At 53.1% G+C, this 10052-nt stretch overlaps 1 protein-coding gene across 1 annotated transcript; it reads right to left on the bottom strand.

The window, feature by feature from the left end:
- Window positions 1–3511: 3511 nt before the first annotated feature.
- On the bottom strand, window positions 3512–9689 carry SLC46A1 (solute carrier family 46 member 1). Its single transcript, XM_019731406.2, has 5 exons — window positions 9390–9689; window positions 8156–9008; window positions 6166–6249; window positions 4641–4797; window positions 3512–4091 (listed from the first exon to the last, which is right to left on the bottom strand). The coding sequence occupies exons 1-5, from the start codon at window positions 9612–9614 to the stop codon at window positions 4052–4054; spliced, it is 1359 nt and encodes a 452-aa protein (XP_019586965.1). The 5' UTR covers window positions 9615–9689; the 3' UTR covers window positions 3512–4051.
- Between the last annotated feature and the right edge of the window lie 363 nt (window positions 9690–10052).

Below are 10052 nucleotides of genomic sequence, written 5' to 3'. Positions count from 1 at the left end.
CCCAGCCTTCTGAGGCACAGCTTATTTTGCCCCATCTGAGGTCACGGTTAGGCTAAGCCGGCCCTCAGTCTGGCTGGTTTGCAGCTGCGGCCAGTTTTGAAGCACTCACAGCTGCATGGAAGCCCCCTGCATGGGCTTGGGCCTGGGCAGGGGAGGCCATGTCTCAAAGGGCAGCTAGCCGCCCTACCCATGCGTTGGTTCTGTGCCTCAGGCTCCTGCCTGGCCTGGCCCAGCTGGCTTCCCCACCCAAGGCTGCCCCTGTGGCAGCAGCAATAGCCTGGGCAGAACCTGCAGTTCCATGTGAAGAGGCAAGGTCCTGAAGAAGGGCAAAGGGTGCATTCGCATCACCTGGGAATTTTATGGAAATTCCACTCAGGAGACCTGGGGTGGGGCCTGAGTTTCTGCATTTCTGATTCCCAGGGAAGCTGATGCTGGTGGTCAAGGAATGACACTTTAAGTAGCAAGTGCCGTGTTTCCCAGAAAATAAGATCTATGGGACCATCAGCTATAATGCATCTTTTGGAGCAAAAATTAATATAAGACTCGGTCTTGTTTTAATATAAGACCCGGTCTTTATAATAATAGTATAATATGATATGATATATGATAGGATGTGATATAATATACCAGGTTTTGTTAGAACTGAGTTTAATATAATAATATAATATAATACCAGGTCTTATTTCCCCGAAAATAAAACCTAGCTGGACCATCAGCTCTCATGCGTGACACATGAGAGCTGATGGTCCAACTAGGTCTTATTTTCGGGGAAACTGTGTGGGGACAGAGCCCCAGAAAGCACTTTCCAGGCTCTCGGCCTCACATAGACAGGTGCTGGCTCAGGTAGTAAATGGCCATCAACTGTGATTGGATGGCCATCAGCTGTGGCTAGTTGACCGTCAGCTGTAACCAGTGAGCCATTGGCCACTAATATAACTGCTGTGGCTATGCTAGCAGCAAAATGGGGGCTAGCAAGAAGATGGTGGCTGAGCTGGCAAGCGCGGATTGCAGAGGCGGATGCTGCCAGCGAGAATATAGTGGTATGACTCCCCTACTTATGGCTCCGTGGGTGTTCCTTTTTGGCCTCACCATGTCCTGCGTTCTTATGTGGGGAGCGGGAGCTGAGACCCCGCCGGATGCCCTGCATGACAGTGTCTGAAACACAAGTCCCTCCTAGAGCTTTGCCATTTCCCCGGCACCCCACTCCACAGTCTGTGTAATCACAGAGCAACCCTACCTGGTGCTATCTCCGTTTTACAGAGGAACTGAATGACGTGCCATTTCCCAAGTGAGTGGCAGCCCAGGATCCAGACCTGGCCTCCCGGTGCTTGGCCCACTGCTGATGGGACTGCTCTCCTGAGCGTCATCCTGGAAGCTATGGCCAGGGCCGGGCCGCTGCTCCACAGACAGCCGGCTTCTCTCTCGCCCAAAGAATCTAGAAGTGAGGCGTAGGTTTCTGATCCACGGGCTATACAGAACTAAGTGAACAGGAACACTCCTTTTTCTTCCTTGCAATCCACCCAGACTCCAGCTAATGGGGTCAGCTGGAACCCACCCTGCCTCTCCCCTAGAGCAGTGGGTTCACACCTCAAGGCTGGCTCAGCTGTCAGAGCACCTCCTGCAGGTGCTGGCCAGGTCACTCATAGCTCCTAAGCCACATCACCAGGAAGTCAAAGGTCTCACTCCAGGCTTGGGACTTCCTCCTTCCACTCACCTCCCTGACAGAGATCCTGTTTAGCTGGTCCTGGCCCCAACTTTGGCTATGATCCTCCTTCCTTCATGCCACCGAGTGCCCACCAGTGCCAGGTCCTGGATACGACGGTGACTGAGGCAGACTGGATGCTGCCCTTACAAAGCAGAAATAGTGACAATACAGTGTGACAAATATTCTCCAGGGGAAGCTTTGTGTCTTTTTTGGTCCCAGTCCCATTCCCTCCCGAGGTCCCCCATGGACAGTATTCAGAGAGGTTTCCCTGGCTGTTTTCTAATGTTTGGTACACCCTCCACTGCTGCCCTGTCTCCTGGGGAATCAGAGCCCAGCCCCATCCTCCCAGAGCTGCTGAAGTGATGACCCTCCCCCAGCCAGGCCAGTGTGTTCAGGAAACTGCCTCCCCTGCCGTGACAAACTGCCCAGATCACAGCCAGAGCAGGCACCGTGGCCCTTACCTTCTATCCAGGCTTTGCCCCACAAGGGATGGTCCTGAAACAAAGGATTAAGAAATAGTCATTCCCCCCAAGCCAGCTGGAATGCAGGTCTGCAGGGCCAGGGTTTTCTGCCTGGCTGGGCTGTAGCTCTGCCAGGTCGGGGCTGAGTCAGCTAGGTCCTACTCCACCTCACCCCACACCTCCCCAGGGACCAAGAACTGCTCAGGGGCACACAAAAGGTCAAAAGTCCAGCTCCAACTTGTTTATCCTTCCCCCAGGCCCATGAAGAGACATATCTCATTCTAGAACATAAGGGTGGAAAGGATCTCAGAATATTATTTAATCCAGTGTTTCCTAACTTTGTCCAACCATGATCAGACAATTTAGGGCACTGCTGATGTAGCCCTTCAGAGCGGCTTGCTCAAGGTCACCGCTGCGTCTGGAGTAGGTCCAGGCCTGAGGCCGGCCCAGAGCCTCTTCCCTCCCCTGCTTCCGCCTCATGCAGTGTCAGGGGAGGGCCCTCTCCCTGATGTTCTCCCAATGACGGAGGGGACTGAGATGGGAATCTGGAAACAGGCCCAGGCTGCAGAGGCCACAGTTGACCCTGGTTTGCCCTAGGCACTCCCACCCATTTTACTTGCATGATTTCCAGCCAGAAAACTGGCTGGCAGGGCTGGTGAGAGAATGAGGGTAGAAATGGCAATAGGGGGCCAAGCCCTGTGACCAATTCTGGTTTGAAGAGATAAGTACCACCTGATTTGGGTTTGGGGGCTTATAGCTCTCATCAAAGCCAGTGCCTTAATATTGAATCCAATTCTGCCTTTCAACTTCAGGTCTTGGCTTTCCTTATAACCTAGAAAAGGCCTCCTTATTCTCTGGGAAGCTGGGGTCCCTGGATCCTATGGGGAGTCAGGCCCATCTCCAGGTTCCCATTGCCTTACAGATGCACGAGGAATGGTCTCAGCACATGGCACGGCTGAAATACCTGGCGATGGGAGGTGTTGAAGGGCTGAGTGACAACAAAAATGGATTCTGCTTGGGCTGTTGTAGCCAGGAAGACCAGTATACATGTAGGTGCCTTTAGGAAGCGAATCTCTGACCCTCAGTCATGAGCAGCCAAGGCTCTGCTCTGAGCCTCTGCCTGGCTTGATGCAAGTCTGGCGGCAGCCCTTCATCTTCTAGCAGCTCAGAAGAGTGGGCAGTCAGATGAGGTCTGGGCCGGCCATGCCCAGGACCAATCCCATGGCAGCTCAGGGGCTTCTGCCCACCCAGCAGCTGCCTGTCTGACCTATGGTGGGCAGACTGGGAACAGGAATATAAAGGGCCCCACAGCCCAATACTTTGGGAGCCAGAAGGGTCATTTCAGTGTGCTTAATACTGCTTTATTGTGATTGGCACTGCTAAACCCAGGGGGCTGATTCCACCTGGTCAGTAGCACTGTCCCCCCCATGCCCACAGCCCTTCCTCCCCTCCAAGTCTTCATCATTTAGGAGTGACAGGTGGCTGCACGCCACGAACTGCACACTGTGAGCGGTGCAGTTTTGGTTGGAAGCAGAGATGCCAGCCCTCACGCTTCAGCTGGTCCCTGAGCGGTCACCTCCATCAGAACCTCTCCTCTCCCGTGATTGATGGCACAAAGGGTAAACAGAGCCCTGTTCCAAATGGCTCCCCCACTGCCTGCCCTGGAGTCAGACTGTCCGGTTACGATGATACATCCGAGTCATAGGCTGACACAGCTCTGGATGAGGTGGGGGCCCCCTTATCCAAGGTGCATACTGCCTTTGAGGGGAGCTGCTGGTGCTGCTGTGGGTGGGGTCCCAGACGCATACTTCCAGTTGATTAGTGTTCACTTTACTCCTTTTGCCCTCTGTCCTCTGGTCCAGGCAGATCAGGGGCTCTGGGGAAACTACAGGAATTCAGAGCGAGGATTATCCTTTTCCAGCACCCTGTGAGAGACCAGAGAGAGCGTTCAGGTTTGACATGGGGGACCCTCAGTTCCTGGGGGAGTAACACAGGCTTTATTGGGTTGGCTGGTACAGGTATCACCCTCCCCAAGCTAAAGACGGAAGACAATGTCCAGAGAGGAGGGCTCTGGCAAGTGACCCTTAAGGCTATGGGGGCAGAAGTCAGTGGGGCAGGCTAGCCTGTGGCCCAGCCACAAGCGGAGGAAGCTCTCTGCGCTTCCTTTTAGCACATCTCTGTCTCCATAGTTCCGTCTGTAAAATGCGAATGGAGGCGGGCAACGGGGAGAGAACATAGCCTTGCCAAGGCGCAACGTCAGCCTGACCCTTTCCCTACTGCCCGTCTGCCCTGCCCTTGGGAAATGGCTCCCAGAGGGTTAGGCAGTCATCTGCCAGGGAAGAATCAGGCCGGGACTGAGACACCCACAGGGCAAGGGTTCCAGAAACAAAGCAGCCATTTCTGGTTGGGAGAAGGAGGAAAAGGAAACCTTTGGGATAAAGGGCATATGAGCACGGGTCAGAGTCCTGTGTTACCCAATCAGAATGGCCGGGATGAAGAGGAGGCCAGCTCCCAGGAGGAACGGGAACCCCTTCATGAAGTTCAGCGTGGCTGGGTAGAGCGAGTTGAAGACACCTGAGGCCGTCAGCATGGCTAAGCCATTCACACAGGCCACAGCAGAAAAGAGAGCACCTGTGAAGAAATAAATATCACCCTGTGGAGTCTGAAAGGCCTAGGTTCAAACGCCGGCCCCTCTACCTCGTCGCTGTGTAACCTGGGGCCAGTCACTTAATCTGAGCCTCGCCTTCCTCACCTATACATCCTACATTGTGTATTGTGACAAGGGCTCAATGAAGTCATGGATGCAAAGCACCTGGCATACGGGGGCTATGAAATAAATGGCTGTTCTTAAATCCATGTATTAAAAGTACACGTGGTATCTTCTAACAAAAGCCGGAGAAAAACGGTCTTTGGTTTATCCCCTTTGGAATCATCTCCCGTTTGAGATGAGTTAATTCCCAGATCCAACACTTATTAGCGGTGTGGTCACTGAACAAGTCACTTATCCTTCTGGGTTTCCATGCCCCTTCTGTTAAATAAGGATAACACCTGTTTCATAGGTTGTTAGCGACATGAAATTCACATGTAAAGCCCCTGTCACAGGGTCTGGCCCCCTGGAAGAAGCCAGTTAGTTAAGGGCTGTTCTTTTCTCCCGTTCCCCCTGGCACCTCTGGGCACAGTGAAGGTGCTAGGAAAAAAAAGTATATTAAGTGAATGAATGAAAGCCCCTGGGTTCTGAGGACAACAGGACCCATAGTGGGCTATAAGTGTCATCACCAGATCCTCCTTCCAGAGCAGACGGGGGAAAAGCGGATGAGCCAGATGTTTCCAGATTGGGAGTCTAAAGATCCAGAGGCCTGAGAAGCTATTCTTTATGGAAATTTCAGAACCCAAATTTTACAAAATGAGCAACAACCCAACAGAAGCTGAGATTAAACTCTGTCAGACCGTCAAAGTTGGAAAGGCCTGTAGATGTCATCAAGAGCAAACCACTGTTCAGATGAGGAACAGGACCAGAGAAGGAAAGGGACCTGCCCAAGATCACACAGCCGGTGGGTAACAGAGCCAGGATTAACACCCAGATCCCAGGACCTGCTGCTCTTAGAGGCCTGGGTTTGCATCCTAGCTCTATCACTTACTGAGTGACCTTGGGTGAGTCGGTTTAGCTCTCTGGGCCTCTGCTTTCTCATCCGTCACCTGGGGACAATGAAACCTACATCACAAGGTTGTTCGCTCCCCTGAGCTTGCCTGCTCTCACCCCTGTGACGCAGGGACCTTTGGCATCATCGCAGCCATTTTACAGATGGAAAAGCTGGGGTCTGCGGAGGGCAAATCCTCTGCTTGGTTTACCCCAAAGAACAAAATTGTGCCCTGCTGACTGACAACTCTGTTGTCTGAAAATCCATCCAAGGCACTGACGGTGGTCCTCCGCCACCCTGGGCAATCTGTCCACGCAACACTGGGCACGAGGAACCAGACGCTGGTTGACCTGCCACTCACCCTGCTCTGACTTGCTCACCAGCCGGGAAAGCTTGGCCCGAATAATGGGTGTGATGACTAATGACAGGAAGAGGAGTCCATATCCTGTGGAGAAAGAAACAATCATCAGGAAAATGGAGTCTGGGAGAGGGGTGCCCGGGAGAGGCAGCAGAGCTCCTACACACCCTAAGTGGGACTCAAGTTAGACACAGGAAGGACTTCCTTGGTGAAGGAGACAATGACAAAGGGGGAATAGAGACTCCCTTCTCCAGCCTTAGCCTACTTGCTACCTCTTTTATGAATGAACGCTGATTCCCCACCAACTGCGTTCTTGTCAGACCTCTGTGGTTCCAGCGGGCATCACCCACGTTGTAGGGAGATGGCAGGGCACAGAAAAAAAGCATGGGCTTTAGAGGCAGCCCAGAGTTCAAAACCTGATGCCATCGCTTACCAGCTGTGTGGCCTTGGGCCTGGCTCCTACCTGCAAGAGGATACCAAGGCCTTCACCACAAGATGGGTCTGGGATGTAGTAGGCTAAATAATGGGCCCCCCATAATATCAGGACCTAATCCTGGGAACCTGTAAATGTTGCCTTATTTGGAAAATGGGTCTTTGCAGATGTGATCAAGTTAAGGATCTTGAGATGGGGAGACTATCCTGGATTATCAGGTTGGGCCCTAAATGCAATCACATGACTCCTTTGTGAGTGGGAAGCAAAGGGAGGTTTGACACAGAACAGAGAAGGCACACAGAAGAGGAGGCAATGTGACCACAGAGGAAGAGATCAGAGTGATGCAGCCCGAGTCGAGGAATGCCAGCAGCCCCCAGAAGCCAGAAGAAATGGGACAGAGTCCCGCCTAGAACCTCTGAAGGAAGCGTAGCCTTGCTGACACTTTGATTTTGGCTCAGTGATACGGATTCTTGACTTCTTGCCTCCAGAACTGTGAAAGAATAAATTTCTGTTGTTTTCAGTTACCAAATTTGTGGCAGTTGGTTACAGCAGCCCTAGGAAATGACTATATCAGGGAACACCCATGAAGAGCACAGCATAGTAAGCACATGTGAAACGTGAGTTCCTTTTCGCTTTGTGTTTAGTTACTCACAGGCTTACACCGCTTCCTTCACAGCCATTTCTCTCCCTTGTGTGACTATTGCCTCCTCGGCAAAACCGCAAACCCCTGGGACATAGTGGATTCTCCAAAGTGGGTATACGATGAGGCACCCCAAGGCCCCTTCAGGTGTCAGGCCCCCAAATCCCACCCTGCTGAGGCTCCCCAGAGCAATGACAGTGTCTTCATGATCTCTGTACCCCTGCGGGATTTGACCCCAGCACCGAGTCCATGAGAAATGCTGTGGGGGGCGGGGGGTGGAGAGAAAGGTACCTGGTCCCTTTCAGCCTCACTGTCCAGGCAAGCAGCCAACTTAATAAGCTTGTGTTTACTGAATGGCTGACTTTGTACACAACACAGTTTAGGGCTTAATCAATATAAATCTGTCCCTTTAAAAAAGTTAACTTCCTCATTCCCAGCTGCCCCTCTCCCACCAAAAAGAACTAACCTAAGCAGAAATTTAATATCTGTGGTATGAGACCGGCTTTTCTAAAAACCCAAAGAAGCTGACCAAGGATATTTGAGGTAGGTCCTGTGACTCAGAGAAGTGAGTATTAAGCATTAATAGGATGGACTTTGTCTAAGAACACCATGAATATAGGCTGTGGAAGGCCAAGGAGTGAAGCAATTAGTGTATGAGCCATACTTTTGTCTGTTGTTCTATCTTACTAATAATATTTATGATTGATAACGTGGATTAATTACTTTAGCTATTGAAGGTCTATATTTTTATGAGGTTTTTTTAATGAGGTTTCTTAAGTGCCTGTCTTCCAATGCAGGTGGGAGCATAACAATGTGTCCAAAGACAGAGGCATGAGCCATATTTGGGGGCAGCAAGTGGCTGGCCCCAATTTTCACCCAGTGCCTCTGGGACAAACTGTCCCTGAGCCCACACACGTTACCTGTGAACATAAGGGGTGTGATGGTAGCAAACGCAAAGACCACCATCCCCAAGATGTTAAAGGCCAAGCCAATCTCGGCCACCCAGGCATCAGCCAGGCAGGACTGCAGAAGCCGCAGGCCCAGCAGGCTGCTGAGGTACTGGAGGTGGCCAGCCGCAGACCCGTAGCCAATCAGCTTGGAGTCCCAGCAGAGGGGTTTGCTCAGCTCATAGATGGTCAGGATGTCCTGGGCCCCAAAGTGCACAGTGATCACCACAAAGATGACCAGTGAGTACAGGGCTAAATGCTTCCTGGACTTCTCCGGGGCTGGAGCCATGTAGAGCTGGACAATGGATCGGTGGTGACGGAGCGTGAAGAGCCGGGCAGGTGTTGGCTCCTTCATCGTCTCACCAAAGCAGAAAGCAGCGTAGAGAGTCATGGTTATCAGCAAGGCCAAGGCCAGCCACAAGGGGTTGGCATAACCCTGGGCCTGGAGCCAGTGGCCCCCAAGGAGGCTCGCCAGCATCCCTGCCACTCCAATGCATGCTTCCAGCAGGGCCATTCGGATGGTTCGGCTGTTGTTGGAGCTGACATCTGCCACGGAGGCAAAGCTAGCAGCCAGGAGGCCGCTGAAGTCGCCGAGGAGGGCACACAGGATGCGGCCCAGGACGAAGTAGCCCACGTGTAGCTGCAGCTGCACCACAAAGATGGACACCAGAGCCTGGAGCAACAGGCCCAGAGAGGCCAGCACCAGCAGCGGACGGCGGCCCACGCAGTCACTCCAAGCCCCCAGCAGGGTGGATGAGAAGAGTCCCACCAGGAAGCCGCCCAAGTTCATGTAGAGGGTCCAGTGGGAAGTAAGGGTCTCCACTTCCTGTGGGGGCACACTCTTACCAGGGTGCTCTTCCTCACTCTGGGTTGTCCCCTCCCCCCCAAAGCCATTACCATCCTGGGAGCTCCAGGACGAGGACTTTCTTGGGCGCCCTAAACCTCAGAAAATTTTAGTACAACTCTCAAAAACTGGCCCTGGAAGGAGATTTATGGGAAATGGACCTAGGTCCCTTTCCTTTCCTTTTACCTCGTTTTGTTAACTCTCGAGGCTGGAGGAACTTAACGCATCCCCTATACTGCATTTCCCGGTAATGCCCACGACCCAACATCCACAACCCCCGGCGGCCCCCTCAGCTACCCCCACGCTCTAGCCTAGGGCCCGCTCCCAGCCACGCTCCTCGTTTCTCCCCGCCGCAGCCGCTACCTGCATGATGGGGTTCACGCTGTGATTGCTGCAGCTACCGCGGTCGCGGGTGCCATTGTAGCCGAGGTCTGCACTGAAGCGGTACCATAGGTACTGCGTGGTGAGCGGGCCCTGCAGGACCAAGGAGAAGTTGGCAAGGAAGACGAGCGGCTCCACGGGGCCGCGGCACAGCACAGCCCGGGTGTGGACGCGGGACTCGCCCAGGGGGCTCGCGCGCCCCTCCATGCGTCTGCACGTCAGGGTTGGCGCGAAACGGATGGCTGGGCTTTCTGCGCCTGCGTCCTGCGTCCGACCTACCCTTTTAAAAGATTGACGGGGCGGGGCTAGAGCCTCTGTCTCCTTCACTTTCGTCCCGCCCCGTCTGAGCTAGCAAGGGGCTCCGTGGCCCAGCTCACTGGATGACATCACTTGCAAACTATGCGAGCATATTGCCCTGCAACCCTCCTTCCCAGGCCCAGAAACACTCATAAAATAATAAGAATATCAGTACTTAACATTACTGATCGTTCATCGTGTGCTGGGCACTATACTAAACTCTGCGCGCGTTTATCTCGTAACAAGCCTATAAGCCAGCCACTATTGATCCCAACCTAGAGTTGAGGGAACAAGGACTTCGGGGGCCCTCCAGGCCCAGCTGGAAAAACACATGACTTCTGATGCCTA

The sequence above is a fragment of the Rhinolophus sinicus genome, linkage group LG15, assembly GCF_036562045.2.
Source record: "Rhinolophus sinicus isolate RSC01 linkage group LG15, ASM3656204v1, whole genome shotgun sequence".
NCBI classification, from domain to species: Eukaryota; Metazoa; Chordata; class Mammalia; order Chiroptera; family Rhinolophidae; genus Rhinolophus; species Rhinolophus sinicus.
Note: the sequence above shows the minus strand (reverse complement) of the source record. Positions and strands in the feature narration are given on the sequence as shown.

Bases quoted from the DNA above. Each gene is read 5' to 3' on its own strand.
- SLC46A1 (XM_019731406.2), bottom strand. From the start codon at position 9,614: ATGGAGGGGCGCGCGAGCCCCCTGGGCGAGTCCCGCGTCCACACCCGG. The intron at 4,798-6,165 runs GTGAGTGGCAGG...ATTTCTTCACAG, and splicing joins GGTGAGCAAGTCAGAGCAGG to GTGCTCTCTTTTCTGCTGTG. The intron at 4,092-4,640 runs GTAACACAGGAC...GGTCTCTCACAG, and splicing joins ATCCCGGCCATTCTGATTGG to GGTGCTGGAAAAGGATAATC.